This window comes from Salmo salar, chromosome ssa20, assembly GCF_905237065.1.
Source record: "Salmo salar chromosome ssa20, Ssal_v3.1, whole genome shotgun sequence".
Classification (NCBI taxonomy): domain Eukaryota; kingdom Metazoa; phylum Chordata; class Actinopteri; order Salmoniformes; family Salmonidae; genus Salmo; species Salmo salar.
In genome coordinates this window covers 29,886,912-29,912,023 of record NC_059461.1, presented here as the reverse complement: position 1 = coordinate 29,912,023, position 25,112 = coordinate 29,886,912, and the positions used below count along the sequence as shown (strand labels likewise).

At 44.3% G+C, this 25,112-nt stretch overlaps 1 protein-coding gene across 2 annotated transcripts; it reads right to left on the bottom strand.

Moving 5' to 3' along the window:
* Positions 1-2,026: 2,026 nt before the first annotated feature.
* Positions 2,027-16,011, bottom strand: LOC106580284 (endoplasmic reticulum aminopeptidase 2). Of its 2 annotated transcripts, XM_045703189.1 has the most exons (21): positions 15,921-15,981; positions 15,751-15,770; positions 14,105-14,662; positions 13,649-13,818; positions 13,268-13,406; positions 11,430-11,564; positions 10,825-10,945; positions 8,791-8,945; positions 8,345-8,458; positions 8,086-8,217; positions 7,803-7,934; positions 7,644-7,712; positions 7,321-7,496; positions 7,144-7,223; positions 6,325-6,508; positions 5,987-6,143; positions 3,513-3,697; positions 3,191-3,352; positions 2,903-3,043; positions 2,554-2,635; positions 2,027-2,403 (listed from the first exon to the last, which is right to left on the bottom strand). In XM_045703189.1, exons 3-21 carry the CDS (start codon positions 14,456-14,458, stop codon positions 2,257-2,259), a joined length of 2,835 nt encoding a protein of 944 aa, XP_045559145.1. In that variant the 5' UTR covers positions 14,459-14,662; positions 15,751-15,770; positions 15,921-15,981; the 3' UTR covers positions 2,027-2,256. The 2 variants fall into 2 exon arrangements, with proteins under 2 accessions (XP_045559145.1, XP_014016590.1); XM_014161115.2 differs by lacking the exon at positions 15,751-15,770 and having other exon boundaries at positions 15,921-16,011.
* Between the last annotated feature and the right edge of the window lie 9,101 nt (positions 16,012-25,112).

Below are 25,112 nucleotides of genomic sequence, written 5' to 3'. Positions count from 1 at the left end.
TTTCCTGGCCATGGACCCAAAATATTAATGTTTTGTTCCCCGAGCCACTTAGTTATCACTTTTGCCTTATGGCAAGGTGCTCAATCATGCTGGAAAAGGCTTTGTTCATCACCAAACTGTTCCTGGATGGTTGGGAGAAGTTGCTTTCGGAGGACGTGTTGGTACCATTCTTTATTCATGGCTGTGTTCTTAGGCAAAATTGTGAGTGAGCCCACTCCTTTGGCTGAGAAGCAACCCTACACATGAATGGTCTCAGGATGCTTTACTGTTGGCATGACACAGGACTGATGGTAGCGCTCACCTTGTCTTCTCCGGACAAGCTTTTTTCCGGATGCCCCAAACAATCGCAAAGGGGATTCATCAGAGAAAATGACTTTACCCCAGTCCTCAGCAGTCCAATCCCTGTACCTTTTGCAGAATATCAGTCTGTCCCTGATGTTTTTCCTGGAGAGAAGTGGCTTCTTTGCTGCCCTTCTTGACACCAGGCCATCCTCCACAAGTCTTCGCCTCACTGTGCGTGCAGATGCACTCACACCTGCCTCCTGCCATTCCTAAACAAGCTCTGTACTGGTGGTGCCCCGATCCCGCAGCTGAATCAACTTTAGGAGACGGTCCTGGCGCTTGCTGGACTTTCTTGGGCGCCCTGAAGCCTTCTTCACAACAATTGAACCGCTCTCCTTGAAGTTCTTGATGATCCGATAAACGGTTGATTTAGGTGCAATCTTCCTGGCAGCAATATCCTTGCCTGTGAAGCCTTTTTTATGCAAAGCAATGATGACAGCACATGTTTCCTTGCAGGTAACCATGGTTGACAGAGGAAGAACAATGATTCCATGCACCACCCTCCTTTTGAAGCTTCCAGTCTGTTATTCGAACTCAATCAGCATGACAGAGTGATCTCCAGCCTTGTCCTCATCAACACTCACACCTGTGTTAACGAGAGAATCACTGACTTGATGTCAGCTGGTCCTTTTGTGGCAGGGCTTAAATGCAGTGGAAATGTTTTTGGGGGATTCAGTTCATTTGCATGACAAAGAGGGACTTTGCAATTAATTGCAATTCATCTGATCACTCTTCATAACATTCTGGAGTATATGCAAATTGCCATCATACAAACTGAGGCAGCAGACTTTGTGAAAATTAATATTTGTGTCATTCTCAAAACTTTTGGCCATGACTGTACATATCTACCTCAATTACCTTGTCCGCCTACAGATACACTCAGTACTGGTACCCCGTGTATATAGCCATGTTATCGTTACTCATTGTGTATTTATTGTTACTTTTATTATTACGTGTTATTACTTTTCTAATATTTCTCTATTTTCTCTCTCTCTTACAATGTTTGGGAAGGGCCCGTAAGTAAGCATTTAGTATACACCTGTTGTTTCCAAAGCATGTGACGAATAACATTTTATTTGATATGATTCAACCAACTTGCAAACACTATAGGTGAAAGATATGTCTGTCTTCTGGAAACCAACTAAACCTACTCTCAACATAGATACAGATCTTAGTTTTACCCTGCTTCTGACAGCAGGACAATAATCATGCAGCAACACGAAATGTGAATTAATATGTGGATTATAATTAATGGACATTTTTGTAGGGGTTGATAAATGTTTTGATAGGGGAAATCAAGTCTGACGTTTTAAAGTGGAAATTGCTAACTTTAGAAGCCTTTTTAAACCTTGAATACACTACAATTTGCATTTTCTGCTGCACATTAAAATGTTCTGCTGATAACAGTGATCAAATTAAGATAGCAGATCTGTATGTGTACGTCGCAATATGTTTACACACATCTGTTTCACACTAAATTATCATCTGTTCCCACTAGTGGCTGTGAAGTTGTAGTGTGTGTGAGGCCATGCAGAGGCCAAGCTTCATTCTGTCCTGTGATGTTTTAGCATTTTCAGACCACTCCTACAGTCACAGCTAAAAATGTTTTTTTTGTTTGTATTTAATTTGCTCTTACTCTGTGTAATTCAACATGATCCTGGCCTACTTACTGCTCTTCAAATAATACTTTCACAACATTTTATTATCAAACATCTTAACCAAATTCAACAAAAACATTTCCAAATCCCTGATGTAAACTGAAAAACATGACCAAAGTATATACACTCAATTATCCCCCAAATATTCATAATTAAAAATCAAAGCTCTAATTAAGCTTTAAAAAACTCCAAGCTCATTTTCTATTGCTCTCTCTCTCTCTCTCTCCCCACCCCTCTCCCCCCCCCCTTTCTCTCTTCAGTCTATGTGTTGGTTCAGCCAGCTCCTCAGAGTTCCCAGGTTTCTTTGCATCCAAAGGATGTTCTTCTGGATGTTGTCCATGGCAACCTGAGTGACTCTCAGCTGAGACGCCTGCTCATGGATCGACTCAAAGAATACACGCACCTAGGGAACACACACATTCTTGGTAAGCATGGCCGTGGGCTTTGGGACACACACACCCTCGCTCGTACATTGCTACTGATACAATACATTTCCAGGGTCAGGGTCTAGTTGTTGAGAATGATATTGCCACTAACAGATCAATAATCTCACCTCAGTGAGTTCCTCTGTTGAGAAGAACTGGCCTGTGGTGCCGATGATGATGTTTCTAATAGAGAACGATCCCAACTGGAACCTGCAGGGTAGAAACAAGAGGAAACATCACAGGTTGGCTAAAGCACCCAGGCTATGGGACTGCTGGTCGACTAATACCTACTTTTTCACCAGTGCCAGTTTATCAGTTCATCTTTCTCCCTTTCCCTCTCTCATTCTCTACCACAGGGATAGACTCCACCTATCTCTCCTCCTGAGTGTTAGTTTCTCTCTCCCTCTCCCTCTCCCTGTGCCTGTCTCTTCCATCCCCTCTCTCCCAGCCCCCTCCCTCTCCCTCTCTACCACCTACTTGTCCACCAGGGTGCTCCAGTATTTCTGGACGTAGCTCCAGGCCAGATGATGTCCCCTGGGGTTCCTGGCTACCATGACGATGAGGGAGTCCAGGTCCTGGGTACGGATCACCTCCCCCTCTAGACCCAGCTCCAACAACCTGGGGTACACACACACACACACACACACACACACACACACACACACACACACACACACACACACACACACACACACACACACACACACACAGAATGTAAGGTCATATATTGAATTGAATTGACAGAGTATAGAAGACTATACGTACCTGTGTAGTTTGTTTGTGTCTCTGCTGCTGGCCAGGGCAGAGAGGATCTTGTGTTTGTGTGTCTCTGAGAGGGAGAGAGTGTATATGTGGAGGAGAGACGCCCAGCCACTGTCCTCCTGGGCCCCTACTGAAAACACTGTCTCTGTTACATCTGCAGGCAGGCTGGTGGAGGGAGAGGCACAGACAGGACATGGTTTACTTCTGCAGTCAGGAAAAGTTTGCACCTTTGATTGGGTCAGGGATTGAACAAAGTACTGTATGTTGCTGTCCATGGGATGTAACTACTCTCTCAGATAGCTGACAGACAGTAAACAAGACAGACCTGAGTGTGCTGTTGGAGTCCAGCCAGTGTGTGAAGCTGCGCTGGGCCTGCTCCAGACAGGGGAGGTCTCCTAGATGGCAGGCCAGAGAGAGGAGCTCCGACCTCAGCCGCCTCTCAGACACAGAGCCCTTGTCGCTCCACGTCTGACGGTCAATCACACCACGGAAATACCACAGGATGTACGTCTGCAGAAAACACACATAGAGAGGACATCAGACCACACACAGAGAGGACATAAGACCACACACAGAGAGGACATCAGACCACACACAGAGAGGACATCAGACCACACACAGAGAGGACATCAGACCACACACAGAGAGGACATCAGACCACACACAGAGGACATCAGACCACACACAGAGGACATCAGACCACACACAGAGGACATCAGACCACACACAGAGAGGACATCAGACCACACACAGAGGACATCAGACCACACACAGAGGACATCAGACCACACACAGAGAGGACATCAGACCACACACAGAGGACATCAGACCACACACAGAGGACATAAGACCACACACAGAGAGGACATCAGACCACACACAGAGAGGATATCAGACCACACACAGAGAGGACATCAGACCACACACAGAGAGGACATCAGACCACACACAGAGAGGACATAAGACCACACACAGAGAGGACATAAGACCACACACAGAGAGGACATCAGACCACACACAGAGAGGATATCAGACCACACACAGAGAGGACATCAGACCACACACAGAGAGGACATCAGGCCACACACAGAGAGGACATCAGACCACACACAGAGAGGACATCAGACCACACACAGAGAGGACATCAGACCACACACAGAGAGGACATCAGACCACACACAGAGAGGACATCAGACCACACACAGAGAGGACATCAGACCCCACACAGAGAGGACATCAGGCCACACACAGAGGACATCAGACCACACACAGAGAGGACATCAGACCACACACAGAGAGGACATCAGACCCGACACAGAGAGGACATCAGGCCACACACAGAGAGGACATCAGACCACACACAGAGAGGACATCAGACCACACACAGAGAGGACATCAGACCACACACAGAGAGGACATCAGACCACACACAGAGAGGACATCAGACCACACACAGAGAGGACATCAGACCACACACAGAGAGGACATCAGGCCACACACAGAGGACATCAGACCACACACAGAGAGGACATCAGACCACACACAGAGAGGACATCAGACCCGACACAGAGAGGACATCAGGCCACACACAGAGAGGACATCAGACCACACACAGAGAGGACATCAGACCACACACAGAGAGGACATCAGACCACACACAGAGAGGACATCAGACCACACACAGAGAGGACATCAGACCACACACAGAGAGGACATCAGACCACACACAGAGAGGACATCAGACCACACACAGAGAGGACATCAGACCACACACAGAGAGGACATCAGACCACACACAGAGAGGACATCAGACCACACACAGAGAGGACATAAGACCACACACAGAGAGGACATAAGACCACACACAGAGAGGACATCAGACCACACACAGAGAGGATATCAGACCACACACAGAGAGGACATCAGACCACACACAGAGAGGACATCAGGCCACACACAGAGAGGACATCAGACCACACACAGAGAGGACATCAGACCACACACAAAGAGGACATCAGACCACACACAGAGAGGACATCAGACCACACACAGAGAGGACATCAGACCACACACAGAGAGGACATCAGACCCCACACAGAGAGGACATCAGGCCACACACAGAGGACATCAGACCACACACAGAGAGGACATCAGACCACACACAGAGAGGACATCAGACCCGACACAGAGAGGACATCAGGCCACACACAGAGAGGACATCAGACCACACACAGAGAGGACATCAGACCACACACAGAGAGGACATCAGACCACACACAGAGAGGACATCAGACCACACACAGAGAGGACATCAGACCACACACAGAGAGGACATCAGACCACACACAGAGAGGACATCAGGCCACACACAGAGGACATCAGACCACACACAGAGAGGACATCAGACCCGACACAGAGAGGACATCAGGCCACACACAGAGAGGACATCAGACCACACACAGAGAGGACATCAGACCACACACAGAGAGGACATCAGACCACACACAGAGAGGACATCAGACCACACACAGAGAGGACATCAGACCACACACAGAGAGGACATCAGACCACACACAGAGAGGACATCAGACCACACATAGAGAGGACATCAGACCACACACAGAGAGGACATCAGACCACACACAGAGAGGACATCAGACCACACACAGAGAGGACATCAGACCACACACAGAGAAGACATCAGACCACACACACACATACCCAACTGAAACTTCATGTAATTGAAGCAGAATGTTTGAGATGTATTTACTGTTCTATGTGTTTGTGTATGTGGCCTACACTGAGGTTTTGTGTGACGTCAGGTATGTCCATCCTCTCCACCATCCTGTAGAAGGCTTCCAGGTAGGCCAACCCTTGGAGGAGGGGCACAGTGTGACTCTCTGATCGCAGGTAGCCAATAAGGTCCAAGGCTTTATCGAGTGACAGCCGACCTGCTCTATAGAAATATTATAGAGAGATGATGTCAGAAACAAAAGAGTGTTTGTGTTGTCTATTCACATAATCGCATGGACACACACACACACACACACACACACACACACACACACACACACACACACACACACACACACACACACACACACACACACACACACACACACACACAGGTCTCTTACGTGGTGAGTTGGAAGGCATTGTGTATGAGGTGTGTTCTGTCCATGAAGCTGAGAGCTGTGTGGTTGTTCTTCAGTAGTTGTATCAAGTCGTCCCAGCCTGAACCATCGTAGTGGACCAGGTAATAACCAGCCATGTCCACATTCACCTTCACCCAGCCCACCTCCTCCCCCACCTCCACACTGTCTGAGGAGAGAAGAGACACAGCAATCAATCATTTAGTGAAACAACCAGTCAATCAACTCCACAGCAAGCTCCACACTGAGGAGAGAGAAAGCAATTATCTTCCCTGTGAGTGTGGTCAGTAGGTGTCCTACCTGTGAGTGTGGTCAGTAGGTGTCCTACCTGTGAGTGTGGTCAGTAGGTGTCCTACCTGTGAGTGTGGTCAGTAGGTGTCCTAACTGTGAGTGTGGTCAGTAGGTGTCCTACCTGTGAGTGTGGTCAGTAGGTGTCCTACCTGTGAGTGTGGTCAGTAGGTGTCCTACCTGTGAGTGTGGTCAGTAGGTGTCCTACCTGTGAGTGTGGTCAGTAGGTGTCCTACCTGTGAGTGTGGTCAGTAGGTGTCCTACCTGTGAGTGTGGTCAGTAGGTGTCCTAACTGTGAGTGTGGTCAGTAGGTGTCCTACCTGTGAGTGTGGTCAGTAGGTGTCCTACCTGTGAGTGTGGTCAGTAGGTGTCCGAACTGTGAGTGTGGTCAGTAGGTGTCCGAACTGTGAGTGTGGTCAGTAGGTGTCCTACTTGTGAGTGTGGTCAGTAGGTGTCCTACCTGTGAGTGTGGTCAGTAGGTGTCCTACCTGTGAGTGTGCTCAGTAGGTGTCTTACCTGTGAGTGTAGTCATGAGGTGTCTGTGAATGCTAGTTGAGGTGTCAGTCCTGTATGTCAGAGGGATGTGCCACAGGTACCTAACACACAGAGATCAGAGAGGGGAGGGATGAGGTGCAGGAATATGACCTCACAACACCTGACCATCAGAGTGAGAGTGTGTGTGTGTATGTTTACCCCTGCTGCAGGCTGGGCCATGCTGGATCAGACGGATGTGTGGTCCTCAGGAACCTCTCCTGTTTCAGCACCAGACGAGACCCCTGTCTAGCAACCGTTACCAAGGGCACACCTGTCTGCAGCGTCCAGGTGTTCATCATGGTCGTCAGGTCCAGGTGCTCCCCAGCGTACAGGTACTGACACACACACATCAAAACCACACCCACAGGTAAACATCACACAGTTAAATCAGTGGTGAGACGTTTACAGAGTACCTGTTTGTAATGGTCAGACTGTTGGTCTTGTAATGTAATGTACTGTTATGTAAAGAGAGGTGTGTTTACTGCGTTCTTAGCTGCCTGGCTGTTGCTGTAGCAGTGTCCTCCAGAGGTGAACTCCTCTTCTGGACATGTCTGAGAACAACAACACAGCAGTTCACATTTTCACACTAAAGCAACCTGCAGGGATCAAAAAATGATGTATCATTTGATTGATCTACGAACGTTTGCCAGGCTGTCCCACAGGTCCTGGTTGCGAGCGTTGCTGTAGCTGTACCTGCGAAGGTAACGCATGATTCCACTCTGGAACACTTGGTCAGTCAGGTAGTGTCTTAGCATGTGCAGGACACATGCCCCCTGGTGGAACAAACAACAAAGTACATCAACACTGGGGGCCTGATCAAATACTTTAGACATGAATCCTTACTCCCTCACTTGAAGTAAAGACAGGGTTGATGAAAGCTATGAAATGGAAAACGTGTGCTTGTGTGTATGCGTGATTTTCTACCTTATTGTAGGATACTGTGTCGAACATCTCTTTAATCTGTGTAGGGCTTTCAGCTACACTGGAGATGGGGCGGGAGGAGTTTAGAGAGTCTCGACCAATCGCAACAAAGCAGGTGTCCAGAAGATAGTCCTCCTAAGAGATTAAAAAAGGCACAGTTTCAACAGGAATTTCCCTCAGGGACATGTCTAGATCATTTGAAACATTCATATTGTGAACTCGGGCTAGGGATGTGTACAACAAGTGAGTAACAGGATCATACCACTCTGAGTTTGGGGTATGTGGTGTCCACTGAGATGTACTCCATGTACGTGGCGAAGCCCTCATTCAGCCAGATGTCGTTCCACCACTCCATGGTCACCAGGTTCCCAAACCACTGACAGGCAGACAGACAGACAGACAGACAGACAGACAGACAGACAGACAGACAGACAGACAGACAGACAGACAGACAGACAGGCAGGCAGGCAGGCAGGCAGGCAGGCAGGCAGGCAGGCAGGCGAGGACAGACAATGAGAGATGTCAAGAGAAGAGAGGAGTTCCATTTGTCTTCTAGTGCAGGTAAACTTCCTGAAGAATCCAGAGGTTCATGCCATCACTGTTAATCCCTCTTCATGTCATTGTAGTCATATCATATAAAATCAAAATCATTGCCATGACTGGCTACTTCCTGTTCTACACTGTGAACGTAACCTGTCTGACTCTTACCTGGTGGGCGAGCTCATGGGCGATCACCTTGGTAACCCAGAGCCTATCAGAGGCTGAGGAGGTGGTGGGGTCGTAGAGCAGGCTGGTCTCTCTGAAGGTGATCAGACCCCAGTTCTCCATTGCTCCGGACTGAAAGTCTGGGATAGCAACCAGGTCTGGAGGGGGAGGCAGGCAGTAACTTAAGAATGATTGTCTTGTTTAAGCAACTGTGTTGTTCTTGAATTACGGTGGCCTTTGGGCAAGGCATTTTGGAAAAATGTTACTTCATTTTTCTAGATTTGTATTTAAATGTATTTGGGTACATCTTCCCATTCTAAAATAACCAATATGATAGCTTAATGACTTTAAATAATGTGTACCATTATGATAACATTGTGACACCAGTAGGAGTTGTAAGATCAATGATGGTAACACCAATGAGACATTTTAGATAAATTAGGATTTTCTGAAATGCAGGCCTTAAATGCTCAAATCTAAGGTCATCAAACCTTTAAAAGACATTTACTAAAGTGATGTGATTAATCATTTTGCTTACAATGTTATTTCCACTTCATTTCAATTGACTAATACCAAGTGACACTTCAGATTTACACACACTAACTTATCAGAGGGATGGAAGTCTCAAATTGATGATATACTAAAAGGGTGTGATTAGCTAATCCATTTTTTTAATATCCCTCCCCCAATAACTGTTTGCCACTGGAGAAAATGCTCAAAGCCCTTGTATATTTGCACTTATTCACGCATACACTCATCCAGATATACACTCATCCACACACTCATCCACACACACACACTCATCCACACACACACACTCATCCACACACACACACTCATCCACACACACACACACACACACACACACACACACACACACACACACACACACACACACACACACACACACACACACACACACACACACACACACACACACACACACACACACACACTCATTCATGATACACATCACAACTGCTACCATACTCTTATTAGATTGCTAAATACTGCCTTCCTGTATTATAGTGATGCTGAAATATTTATATATTCTACTGAGCCATTTACTTTATGTTCATATTCTTATATTTTATTATTTCTTATTGTTGTTGCATTGTAGACAAGGAACCTGCAAGTAAGCATGTTGTTGGACGGTGTAAACCATGTGTTCGCCTTACATACGATTAATAAAACTTGAAATGTGGAACTTGATATCTTTGTAATCAGTTACGTTCAATGTGATAACACCAATGACATAAAACTGAGAAACACACATTATACTAGTAAAAATAATAGCCTTCTTTGTTTTTATTGATCTATATAATATATTAAATAATTTTATTCACTGTCTAGCATTCAAAATAATAGATACAGATGTAGGATCTTAATTTGATCACCCTGTTGCAGGAGAACTTGTAGTATTTGCAGTTTAAAAATGTCTGACTTGATTTTCCCTTACGAAAAATGTATCAACCCCTACCAAATTGTACATTAATTATAATCCACATAATAATTCCCATTTCCTGTTGCTGTACAATTATTTTCCTGCTGCAGCAAACTGGTTCAAATGAATATACTTGCCATGAAATTTTTTTGTGCATATGGAACATTTATAGGATATTTTATTTCAGCTCATGAAACATCGGACCAACACTTTACATTTTGCGTTTATATTTTTGTTCAGTATAGTTGCCTTGTTTAGGTAGTGGGTAGTTGATATTGATATATTTCAGTACCTTGTTTAGGTAGTGGGTAGTTGATATTGATATATTTCAGTACCTTGTTTAGGTAGTGGGTAGTTGATATTGATATATTTCAGTACCTTGTTTAGGTAGTGGGTAGTTGATATTGATATATCTCAGTACCTTGTTTAGGTAGTGGGTAGTCGATATTGATATATTTCAGTACCTTGTTTAGGTAGTGGGCAGTTGATATTGATATATTTCAGTACCTTGTTTAGGTAGTGGGCAGTTGATATTGATATATTTCAGTACCTTGTTTAGGTAGTGGGTAGTTGATGTTGATATATTTAGTTACCTTGTTTAGGTAGTGGGTAGCTGATGTTGAAGTATTTCTCGTAGAACTCCAGTAGTTTGACTGCAGCCTTCAGAGCGTAATGGGTCTGCTGCCATTTTTCTGGAGCAGCATAGACAGAAACCTGAAACATTATTAACATCATGTTCTGAAATCACACACATACACATACACACACACACACACACACACACACACACACACACACACACACACACACACACACACACACACACACACACTGCACGTACATACATGTACACACACCCACATACACACCCCTGCCCCCAGTCATACCTACCTTGACCCCTGCCGATAGTCTACCTACCTTGACCCCTGCCCCCAGTCATACCTACCTTGACCCCTGCCCCCAGTCATACCTACCTTGACCCCTGCCCCCAGTCAAACCTACCTTGACCCCTGCCCCCAGTCATACCTACCTTGACCCCTGCCCCCAGTCCTACCTACCTTGACCCCTGCCCCCAGTCCTACCTACCTTGACCCCTGCCCCCAGTCCTACCTACCTTGACCCCTGCCCCCAGTCATACCTACCTTGACCCCTGCCCCCAGTCATACCTACCTTGACCCCTGCCCCCAGTCATACCTACCTTGACCCCTGAGGCAGTTGTTGCGCTGACAGATCTGAAGTCACACACGATGAAGGCCACCAGATAGGAGCTCATCCTCACACTCACAGCAAAACGATCCTCCATTAGTCCATCATCCAGGACCTCTGTCTGCTCCTAGAGGGAAAACACACACACATTGTAATGTTCAGTGCCTTCAGAAAGTATTCATACCCCTTAACTTATTCCACATTTTGTTGTGATACAGCCTGAATTCAAAATTGATTAATGAATTTCTTTCTCACCCGTCTACACACAATACCCCATAAAGTGAAAACATGTTTTTAGAAATGTTTGCTAATTTATTTCAAATGAAATACAGAAATATCTCATTTACATAAGTATTCACACCGCTGAGTTAATACATGTTAGAATCACCTTTGGCAGTGATTACAGCTGTGAGTCTTTCTGGGTAAGTCTCTAAGAGCTTTGCTCACCTGGATTGTACAATATTTGCCCATTATTCTTTAAAAAATTCTTCAAGCTCTGTCAAATTGGTTGTTGATCATTTATAGACAACCATTTTCAAGTCTTGCCATTGATTTTCAAGCTGATTTATGTTAAAACTGTAACCTGGCCTCTCTGGAACATTATCTGTCTTCTTGTAAGCAACTCCAGTGTAGATTTGGCCTTGTGTTTTAGGTTATTGTCCTGCTGAAAGGTAAATGAATCTCCCAGTGTCTGGTGGAAAGCAGACTGAACCAGGTTTTCCTCTAGGATTTTGCCTGTGCTTAGCTCCATTCCATTTATTTTTTGTCTTGAAAAACTCTGCAGTCCTTAATGATTACAAGCATACTCATAACATGATGCAGCCACCATTATGCTTGAAAATATGGAGAGTGGTACTCAGTAATGTGTAGTATTGGATTTGCCCCAAACATAACACTTGGAATTCAGGATAAAAAGTGAATTGCTTTGCCACATTTTTTGCAGTATTACTTTACATTTACATTTACATTTAAGTCATTAGTGTCTTGTTGCAAACAGGATGCATGTTTTGGAATACATTTATATTGTGCATACTTCCTTCTTTTCACTCTGTAATTTAGGTTAGTATTGTGAAGTAACTACAATGATAATGATCCATCCTCAGTTTTCTCCTATCACAGCCATTAAACTCTGTAACTGTTTTAAAGTCACCAATGGCCTCATGATGAAATCCCTGAGCGGTTTCCTTCCTCTCCAGCAACTGAGTTAGGAAGGACACCTGTATCTGTGTAGTGACTGTGTGTATTGATACACCATCCAAAGTATAATGAATAACTTCACCATGCTCAAAGGGATATTCAATATCTGACCCATATATCAATAGGTGCCCTTCTTCGTGAGGCATTGGAAAACCTTCTTGGTCTTTGTGGTTGAATCTATGTTTGAAATACACTGCTCAACTGAGGGACCTTACAGATAATTATAGGTGAGGTAGTCATTAAAAAATAATATTAAACAGTATTATTGAACACAGAGTCCATGTAAATTATTATGGGACTTGTTAAGCACATTTTTACACCTGAACTTATTTAGGCTTGCCATAAAAAAAGGGTTGAATACCTATTGACTCAAACGTTTCAGCTTTTCATTTGTAGTACATTTGTAAAAATGTCGAAATACATAATTCCACTTTGACATTTTGGGGTATTGTGTGTAGGCCAATTAAAAAAAACTCAATTTAATCTATTTTAAATTCAGGCTGTAACACAAAATGTGGGAAAAGTCAAGTGGTGTGAATATTTTCTGAAGGCACTGTACACTAACACACTATGATCTGCCTGCCACCATGTTGTCTTACATCTCCACCATGGTGTGTGTGTGTGTTTACTCACTACAGGCATGTTGGACAGAGCGGTGTGTGCTGGGCTCCTCCTGATACTGATAGAGTAATTAGCCTTGATACTAGGCTCATCAAAACAGGGAAACGCCATCCGAGCACTGGTGGGCTCAAAATGAGTGGAGGCCAGGGTCCTGGAGAGATAGAGGTAGGGGAGATAGGAGGGATGGTGGAATGGCGGGAGAGAAAGAGAAAATACAAGGAGTTTCATGTGATGTCTCTCCACAAGTAGTTTCTGTGTTTATATGAGGAGTGTCAGCCTTTCTCCCCCACATGGAGATGGAGAGTGAGGTAGCCTACACAGAGCCCGTGTACATTTAGTATACCTTACACACACATATATACACACACGCAAACAAGTACACACATTCCGTACCGTGTCTCTCCGGTGCTGGTTCTGTAGGTGCTCCTGTAGAAGCCATAGAAGCCCTCTCCTAGATCTGCCCCAAACTCCAGAAACAGGAAGTACTTCTGCCCACCAGTGAGCGCTCTGGGAGAGAATATGGCAACCTGCTCATGGGTAGGGTTGTGGAGAACAGGGAGAACCTGAGGACACACACGAACAGGAACACACACACGAACAGGAACACACACACGAACAGGAACACACACACGAACAGGAACACACACACGAACAGGAACACACACACGAACAGGAACACACACACGAACAGGAACACACACACGAACAGGAACACACACACGAACAGGAACACACACACGAACAGGAACACACACATGGTAGTCATTAGACAGAGTTGTCAGAGAAGGCAGAAGTGGGAACGTTGTTAGAAACTGGGCATGATAGTTTAGTGCTAAGGGAGTAGCTTACCTGGTCTGACAGGTGAGCCAGGTTCTGGTCCAGCACAGTTGCTGTAGTGATACGAAGCCCCTTGCTGTGCAGCACCACCCAGTTGGTATTGTTCTGAACCTGGAGCTCTATTCTGACTGTACCGATGTAGCTGAGTATGGTGAGGTTAGGGTGGAGCAGGAGGTGATAGTGGAGCGGAACAATGTACTCCGGAAGACGGAGGTGGCTCCAAGGGAATGAGAGGCTTCCCGTATTCAAGGGAGGCTGCTCCTCAGTAGGGTTAGGGGGCTCAGAGGCCTGGGTTGGGCTAGAGGAGGTCTGGGTCACACCAGCCAGAGACAGGAGGGCCAGAAACAAGAACCTGACCCAGAACATTATGGTGGAAAAGTTGTTGGCTGACTACTGTAAAGATAAGGATACTAAAGATCACTCAAGGGCAGCAAATGGTGTACTGGCATTCCGTTTGTTTTCAGAACGTAGATATCTGTTAATCATTAGACTTCAGGAGGAGTGTAGTCTAAGCTTACAGCAACAGGCCAGGAGAATTGACTTGAAATATTCAGCAGCTCTTTCTCGAACCTGAAGACAGAAGAAGAAGCTATGTTATTGTTATTTAAAAACAGCAACAGTGAATCTCATCTAGGATCTCACACAGTGAGGTGTTAATATGTTGTATTGATTCTGTCTGATTTTATAAATCCAAGAAGCTGAACAACTCACATTTTGGTCAGGTCGTTAAAGGTTACTATCTATTCTATGCTATGATACACACGCTTACAGCCCAGACAGCAAGCCCAGTGTGTTACATGTCAACAAATAACATGGTGAGTGGAAGAGATAGTTGGTTGAAGAGTTACACTATAGCTGTCCAGGGCTTTCATTGTAATCTGGTACGGCTACTGAGTTCAAACTGGGATAGACACACACAAATGCACACTCACCGATGGGCAAAAATGACCAAATACAATTACAAAATTAAAGCACAAAATACCATAAAGATGAATGTATCAAAATAAACTACAAAATACAAGTATTTTTAATGTATTTAATTCAAATACATGTATTTTCTATTTTAAAATACAGAAATACATTTGCAAGTAGCCGGCCCAAACAGCAACAACATTCTCAGTAAAGGTTACAGAAAGGTATTCTTGCTATGACTGTGATATGTTGTTGTTTATCTACCTTAGTTAAATGCACTGACTGTAAATAGTAAGTCACTCTGGATAAGAGTGTCTGCTAAATGGCCAAAATGTAAGTGTATATGTGAAAATGAACAAACCAAAATGAACTGCAAAATACACTAGGTATTAATTATTGGCTTTGTTCGGGGCGGAGCTCAGTAGAATAATACTCAGCATGCTTTGCAATTGTTCATTTTTAAATATATGTACATTTATAGTTAGTTCATTTAGCGGACGCTCTCATCACACCATAGTGCCATCAGACTTCTGATACCAATGTAGGGTGAAAGGGGGCCACCAAATGGTGAACAAAAATGGCATTTTGAAAATACAAAATACAGCTCTTGAAAGTATCTTTTAACAAAATACATTGGAGTGTAGTTCAGCCCAGTGTAATACAAATTACAAAATTCTTAAAAGTAATTGAAATACATATTTCAAATACATGTAACAGAAATACTGCCCATCTCTGCGCAAACTCACTCCACACACAGAATCATGCCCTGCAAAACAGCAAAATAACTTTGTTTTAACATTAGTAAGTTCAGCACTATCACAATAGAGCAGTAATCATGTTGCCTTAGCACCCCAGTTGTTTCCTGAGTTGGGGGAGGTCTAGAATGGAGGTTAATTCCATGTTTGTATTCGTTTACCTCATGTTAGCTTCATCATCCTTCCCTTGCTCTTTGACTCTGCTTTCATTTTCTCTTTCATGCTCCCGCCCCCATATTCTATCGCGAGTACAGAAGGTGTGTGTGAGTGAGTGAGTGAGTGAGTGAGTGAGTGAGTGAGTGAGTGTGTGAGTGTGAGTGTGTGTGTGTGTGGTTTTACTATCCTTGTGGGGACCAGAAGTCCTCACAAGGATAGTAAAGCAAGGAACATTTGGACAAGCGGGGACATTTTGACGATCCCCGCAAGGAAAAAGGCTATTTTAGGTTTAGGGTTACAATTAAGGTTAGGGATTATGTTTAGGTTAAGGAGTTAGGATTAGGGTTGGGTTAGAGTTAGGGAAATAGGATTTTGAATGGGAATCAATTGTTTGATCCCAGCAAGGATAGTAAAACAAACTTGTATGTGTATTTCTTCGTAATTTTCAGGCTGATGTTAGGACTATATATATATACCGTAATTTCTGGACTATTAAGCGCACCTGAATATAAGCCGCACCCACTGAATTAAAATTTATTTTATTTTTTGAACATAAATAAGCCGCACATGTCTATAAGCCGCAGGTGCCTACCGGTACATTGAAACAAATGAACTTTACACAGGCTTTAACGAAACACGGCTTGTAACAAAAATAAATAGGCTTTAACGAAACACGGCTTGTAACAAAAATAAATAGGCTTTAACGAAACACGGCTTGTAACAAAAATAAATAGGCTTTAACGAAACACGGCTTGTAACAAAAATAAATGTGTCGGAGTTGAATAGCCTCAGAATTGCTTCATCCGATATTGGATCGTTTTCATTGTTGCTCTCGTCACTTTCATCCGGAGGCAAATCCCCCGCTGAGCCCTCTTCAACACGCAGCAGTCCAGCCTTTTGAAACCCGTTGATGATAGTGGATTTTTTGACAATGCTCCACGCTGTCAGGACCCACAAATTTGAAAGCGGGAAAAATCCATATATTAGCCGCGTCATTGTTTAAGCCGCGAAGTTCAAAGCTCGGGAAAAAAGTTGCGGCTTATAGTCCGGAATTTACGGACTTTACACACATTACCGTTCAAAAGTTTGGGGTCACTTAGAAATGTCCTTGTTTTTGATGGAAGTCCATTAAAATAACATCAAATTGATCAGAAATACAGTGTAGACATTGTAAATGTTGTAAATGACTATTGTAGCTGATCATCCTTTCACCTACTCTGCGTCTCACAAAGACACGGCGGTTGGAACCAAAAATCTCAAATTTGGACTCATCATGCCAAAGGACAGATTTCCACTGGTCTAATGTCCATTGCTCATGTTTCTTGGCCCAAGCAAGTCTCTTCTTCTTATTGGTGTCCTTTAGTAGTGGTTTCTTTACAGCTTGTCATGTCTTAAAGTAATGATGGAATATCGTTTCTCTTTTCTTATTTGAGCTGTTCTTGCCATAATATGGACTTGGTCTTTTACCAAATAGTGCTATCTTCTGTATACCAACCCTACCTTGTCACAACACAACTGATTAGCGTCTTTTACCAAATAGGGCTTTCTTCTGTATACCAACCCTATCTTGTCACAACACAACTGATTGGCTCAAACACATTAAGAAGGAAAGAAATTTCACAAATTAACAACAAATGCATTCCAGGTGACTACCTCATGAAGCTGGTTGAGAGAATGCCATGAGTGCGCAAAGCTGTCATCAAGGCAAAGGGTGGCTACTTTGAAGAATCTCAAATATAAATATAATTTGATTTGTTTAGCACTTTTTGGGTTACTACATGATTCCATATGTGTTATTTCACAGTTTTGATGTCTTCACTATTATTCTACAATGTAGTAAAAATAAAGAAAAAACCCTTGAATGAGTAGGTGTGTCCAAACTTTTGACTGGTACTGTATATATATATATATATATATTTTTTTTTAGCAGTATATATATATATATATATATATATATATATATATATATATATATATATATATACACTGCTCAAAAAACTAAAGGGAACACTTAAACAACACAATGTAACTCCAAGTCAATCACACTTCTGTGAAATAAAACTGTCCACTTAGGAAGCAACACTGATTGACAATAAATTTCACATGCTGTTGTGCAAATGGAATAGACAACAGGTGGAAATTATAGGCAATAAGCAAGACACCCCCAATAAAGGAGTGGTTCTGCAGGTGGAGACCATAGACCACTTCTCAGTTCCTATGCTTCCTGGCTGATGTTTTGGTCACTTTTGAATGCTGGCGGTGCTTTCACTCTAGTGGTAGCATGAGACGGAGTCTACAACCCACACAAGTGGCTCAGGTAGTGCAGCTCATCCAGGATGGCACATCAATGCGAGCTGTGGCAAGAAGGTTTGCTGTGTCTGTCAGCGTAGTGTCCAGAGCATGGAGGCGCTACCAGGAGACAGGCCAGTACATCAGGAGACGTGGAGGAGGCCGTAGGAGGGCAACAACCCAGCAGCAGGACCGCTACCTCCGCCTTTGTGCAAGGAGGAGCAGGAGGAGCACTGCCAGAGCCCTGCAAAATGACCTCCAGCAGGCCACAAATGTGCATGTGTCTGCTTAAACGGTCAGAAACAGACTCCATGAGGGTGGTATGAGGGCCCGACGTCCACAGGTGGGGGTTGTGCTTACAGCCCAACACCGTGCAGGACGTTTGGCATTTGCCAGAGAACACCAAGATTGGCAAATTCGCCACTGGCGCCCTGTGCTCTTCACAGATGAAAGCAGGTTCACACTGAGCACCTGTGACAGACGTGACAGAGTCTGGAGACGCCGTGGAGAACGTTCTGCTGCCTGCAACATCCTCCAGCATGACCGGTTTGGCGGTGGGTCAGTCATGGTGTGGGGTGGCATTTCTTTGGGGGGCCGTACAGCCCTCCATGTGCTCGCCAGAGGTAGCCTGACTGCCATTAGTTACCGAGATGAGATCCTCAGACCCCTTCTGAGACCATATGCTGGTGCGGTTGGCCCTGGGTTCCTCCTAATGCAAGACAATGCTAGACCTCATGTGGCTGGAGTGTGTCAGCAGTTCCTGCAAGAGGAAGGCATTGATGCTATGGACTGGCCCGCCCATTCCCCAGACCTGAATCCAATTGAGCACATCTGGGACATCATGTCTCGCTCCATCCACCAACGCCACGTTGCAGCACAGACTGTCCAGGAGTTGGCGGATGCTTTAGTCCAGGTCTGGGAGGAGATCCCTCAGGAGACCATCCGCCACCTCATCAGGAGCATGCCCAGGCGTTGTAGGGAGGTCATACAGGCACGTGGAGGCCACACACACTACTGAGCCTCATTTTGACTTGTTTTAAGGACATTACATTAAAGTTGGATCAGCCTGTAGTGTGGTTTTCCACTTTAATTTTGAGTGTGACTCCAAATCCAGACCTCCATGGGTTGATAAATTGGATTTCCATTGATTATTTTTGTGTGATTTTGTTGTCAGCACATTCAACTATGTAAAGAAAAAAGTATTTAATAAGATTATTTCTTTCATTCAGATCTAGGATGTGTTGTTTAAGTGTTCCCTTTATTTTTTTGAGCAGTTTTTTTGAGCAGTGTATATATATATATATATATATATATATATATCACATATATATATACTGTACCTGTGCCCGTATTTAGCCTGTCAGCAGGGGAAAACAGGTGGTTAATCCACATGACCTCCACAAGAACTCACACTACATACTGGAGACTAACGTACTATATCCAACCCCACCATCTCTCCTGTATACACACGCTGCAAGACAACATACTTTCCATGTATCTCATCCACAGTGCTAAACTAGCCTCCTGACAGTACCATGGGGTTCATGAAGTGATGCTCTTTTGTTCCAGAACACCAGGCTTCTGTAGAGCATGAGATGTGTTTGTGTGTGTGTGTGTGCTTGCGGTTATATGTGCAGGTGTACTCTGGGGATGATTGATATGATCAGACTCTTACCTCAGATCTAACAGCCCAGAGCTCCAGGTGTCTTCTGTGGTTACCTGTTTACTACTGATCTACTACTGGTAGACTACTGGCCTACTCACACAGTAGAAGACTCAATCAGAGAACTCCCTGTTGTACACTACATTAAGATCCTATGGACTTCTGAACTATAGACACTTTATCAAGACACACGACTTGATACAGTTAAAATGACACTGTGAAAGAGCAGAGGTGAAATGGTCTCGCTCGCTGTCCGTCTCTCGTTGTCTTTCTCTCAATCTCCCTCTCAATCTCTGGGGAGATTCCGTGGCGGGTGAGATCACATGACTATGGGCTGATAATCCCCCTCATGCACTGCTGTGAAATGTCTCCACCCTGTAGAACGCTACTGACAAACAAAAGAACTCACACTCACTCACTCAAACACTCTCCCAACTCATGTTCTCTCTCACACACTTTCACATGCATGCATAACGGCTCCATAGAGGAGGATGCTCATCCGTAACATAGACCTACCACAGACATGAAAGAACGACATAGGATTCTCCTCTGCCTCACTATTCTCTACCTTTGGATTGGTGAGTAAAAACTGCCTGACTACCTAACTAACTAATAGTCTTTAACCTTTTACTGCACTGGGCTAAATCAGGGTCACACAGAGTGATTCTTGGTAGTCTTAAACAAATCTACTTTCAAACAAAAGTATACACCTCACACACATGGTTATGGGCTTTAAAAAAGAAGACACCTGTACCATGTCAGATAGAGAGTTGAAATGTATTACATTTTGAGTTTTCATCCCAATATTACACTTTATATACATCACAGAAAACTGAAATATAAAGAAACTGTTTGACATAGAAACACTGGATTTTCGGCATTTAAAAAGAATTATGAAATTCTGAAAAATATAAATAATATTCCATCCACAAGGCCACTAGGTCATTTGCCAGCACACCTTTTGCTGCTCTCAAGAGTGATCTTTAGTATCCTCATGCATAATCAACTACTGTTTTTTGTTCTCAATAGCTTAAATGATGATGTAAATATATTGAGTAACAAATTAAGGAAGGACTGGTAGAGCCTGAGACCATTAGAGACTGTGTTACAGCTCACTCTCACTCTCTTCATCCTTCTCTTTTTATCATGCCCATACCCACAGTGACTTACAGTAGTTTTCTCCTCTCCTTCTCCCCCTCCATCCTACCACAGTCCTAGTACATGGTGATGTGTTGGCCTCCCTGGCCCCACCAGTGCACCTGGCAGGTGAGAGGGTGGGCTGGACACTGCTGGTGTGTGTCATCACTGACCTGGGGAGGGGTCACTTGGAGGTCAGCTGGAGGTCACCTGGAGATGGTAGGCACATCAGCACACACACTAGACTAGATGTTACATTTTAGAAATTCTTGCTGTTTTTGCCCTTTCCAGTATGACAGTCTAGTGAATTGACACATCTGTTCTCTCTGACATGGTAATCTAGTGAGTCCTGCCAGTGCTCCCTACAGTGTGGCCGGGGAGGAACAGGACAGTGGCCGCAGCGCCGTGGCCATAGTAACCGTGGCGACCAGCGAATGGGCATCGTACAGCTGCTTTGTCAGTCACCGCCGCCACGCCAGAGTCATTAGGACACACCATGCCACCTTCACAGGTAGGGCTTGGGTGTGTGTGTGTGTGTGTGTGTGTGTGTGTGTGTGCGTGCTTTCTTTCAAATAACCTGGTATACAATACTCTAGTTCTGTTGAAAGAGTGCGATGGTGAACAGCTTTTTTCTACAGATGAAGAGAGTTGCTATGAACATCACAACAGTGTGTTTCAAGGTAAGTGTAAGCATTGTCAAGAACTAAACTGCCATTGAGGTAGTGAATTAAGTTAGAACAATCATTTGAAACAAACAAACATTTATTACAGCTGTGTTCCTCTCTCTCTCTGCAGCCAATGGCTTATGGACTGATCAGGTGACTCTACAGGCCTTGAGGCTTCTCCTCCTAAAGACCACCATCTTTAATGCTCTGATCACAGCATGTGCTGTTAGAAAGTGGTGAGACCGTAAACCTGACCTCCAACCCTGACCTCTAACCCCTGACCTCCAACCCTTACCTCTAACCCCTGATCCAAAATGACCTGAGATTTTAGTTCTGGGTTAACCAGGGTTGACTTTTTTTAATTTAAACCTCTTTGACCCCTTGGGAGCATAGTGTGTCCACCATGACTCAACCAAGATTACCTGACCCTTAAATCTGCTCCACTCCTAACTCTATCCCCTGACTATTTATTTTCAGACATCACTGATCTACAGTTGAAGTCAGAAGTTTACATACACTTAGGTCATTAAAGTCATTAAAACTAGTTTTTCAACCACTCCACAAATTTCTTGTTAACAAACTATAGTTTTGGCAAATTGGTTAGGACATTTACTTTGTGCATGACACAAGTCATTTTTCCAACAATTGTTTACAGACAGATTATTTCACTTATAATTCACAGTATCACAATTCCAGTGGGTCAGAAGTTTACAAACACTAAGTTGACTCTGCCTTTAAACATCTTGGAAAATTCCAGAAAATGATGTCATGGCTTTAGAAGCTTCTGATAGGCTAATTTTATTTATTTATTTTTATTTCACCTTTATTTAACCAGGTAAGCTAGTTGAGAACAAGTTCTCATTTGCAACTGCGACCTGGCCAAGATAAAGCATAGCAATTTGACACATACAACAACACAGAGTTACACATGGAATAAATAAAACATACAGTCAATAATACAGTAGAACAAAAGAAAACAAAAAGTCTATATACAGTGAGTGCAAATGAGGTAAGTTAAGGCAATAAATTGGCCATGGTGGCAAAGTAATTACAATACAGCAATTAAACACTGGAATGGTAGATGTGCAGAAGATGAATGTGCAAGTAGAGATACTGGGGTGCAAAGGAGCAAGATAAATAAATAAATACAGTATGGGGATGAGGTAGGTAGATAGATGGGCTGTTTACAGATGGGCTATGTACAGGTGCAGTGATCTGTGAGCTGCTCTGACAGCTGGTGCTTAAAGCTAGTGAGGCAGATATGAGTCTCCAGCTTCAGAGATGTTTGCAGTTCGTTCCAGTCATTGGCAGCAGAGAACTGGAAGGAAAGACGACCAAAGGAGGAATTGGCTTTGGGGGTGGCCAGTGAGATAAACCTGTTGGAGCGCGTGCTACGAGTGGGTGCTGCTATGGTGACCAGTGAGCTGAGATAAGGCGGGGCTTTACCTAGCAGAGACTTGTAGATAACCTGTAGCCAGTGGGTTTGAGGACGAGTATGAAGCGAGGGCCAACCAACGAGAGCGTACAGGTCGCAATGGTGGGTAGTGCATGGGGCTTTGGTGACAAAACGGATGGCACTGTGATAGACTGCATCCAGTTTGTTGAGTAGAGTGTTGAAGGCTATTTTATAGATGACATCACCGAAGTCGAGGATCAGTAGGATGGTCAGTTTTACGAGGGTATGTTTGGCAGCATGAGTGAAGGATGCTTTGTTGCGATATAGGAAGCCGATTCTAGATTTAATTTTGGATTGGAGATGCTTAATGTGAGTCTGGAAGGAGAGTTCACAGTCTAACCAGACACCCAGGTATTTGTAGTTGTCCACGTATTCTAAGTCAGAGCCGTCCAGAGTAGTGATGCTGGACGGGTGAGCAGGTGCGGGCAGTGATCGATTGAATAGCATGCATTTAGTTTTACTTGCGTTTAAGAGCAGTTGGAGGCCACGGAAGGAGAGTTGTATGGCACTGAAGCTCGTCTGGAGGTTAGTTAACACAGTGTCCAAAGAAGGGCCAGAAGTATACAGAATGGTGTCGTCTGCGTAGAGGTGGATCAGAGAATCACCAGCAGCAAGAGCAACATCATTGATGTATACAGAGAAGAGAGTCGGCCCGAGAATTGAACCCTGTGGCACACCCATAGAGACTGCCAGAGGTCCGGACAACAGGCCCTCCGATTTGACACACTGAACTCTATCAGAGAAGTAGTTGGTAAACCAGGCGAGGCAATCATTTGCGAAACCAAGGCTGTCGAGTCTGCCAATAAGAATGTGGTGATTGACAAAATCGAAAGCCTTGGCCAGGTCGATGAATATGGCTGCACAGTAATGTCTCTTATCGATGGCGGTTATGATGTCGTTTAGGACCTTGAGAGTAGCGGAGAAGGTACGGTGGGATTCGAAATGGTCGGTAATCTGTTTGTTAAGTTGGCTTTCGAAGACCTTAGAAAGACAGAGTAGGATAGATATAGGTCTGTAGCAGTTTGGGTCTAGAGTGTCACCCCCTTTGAAGAGGGGGATGACCGCGGCAGCTTTCCAATCTTTGGGAATCTCAGACGATACGAAAGAGAGGTTGAACAGGCTAGTAATAGGGGTTGCAACAATTTCAGCAGATAATTTTAGAAAGAGAGGGTCCAGATTGTCTAGCCCGGCTGATTTGTATGGGTCCAGATTTTGCAGCTCTTTCAAAACATCAGCTATCTGGATTTGGGTGAAGGAGAAATGGTGGGGGCTTTGGCGGGTTGCTGTGGAGGGTGCCGGGCAGTTGACCAGGGTAGGGGTAGCCAGGTGGAAAGCATGGCCAGCCGTAGAGAAATGCTTATTGAAATTCTCAATTATAGTGGATTTATCGGTGGTAACAGTGTTTCCTAGCCTCAGAGCAGTGGGCAGCTGGGAGGAGGTGCTCTTATTCTCCATGGACTTTACAGTGTCCCAGAACTTTTTTGAGTTAGTACTACAGGATGCAAATTTCTGTTTGAAAAAGCTAGTCTTAGCCTCAGAGTTCTGTATTACTAGCTATCTTTGCAGTAAATTGCAACACCGCCCCCTTTGGCAGTTCTATCTTGGCGGAAAATGTTATAGTTAGCGATGGAGATTTCAGTGTTTTTGGTGGTTTTCCTAAGCCAGGATTCAGACATGGCTAAGACATCCGGATTGGCAGAGTGTTCTGAAGCAGTGAGTAAAACAAACTTAGGGAGGAGGCTTCTAATGTTAACATGCATGAAACCAAGGCTTTTACGGTTACAGAAGTCAACAAATGAGAGCACATGGGGAGTGGGAGTGGAGCTAGGAACTGCAGGACCTGGATTAACCTCCACATCACCAGAGGAACAGAGGAGAAGTAGGATAAGGGTGCGGCTAAAGGCTATACGAACTGACCATCTGGCACGTTCGGAACAGAGAGTAAAAGGAGCAGGTTTCTGGGCACAATAGCATAGATTCAAGGCAT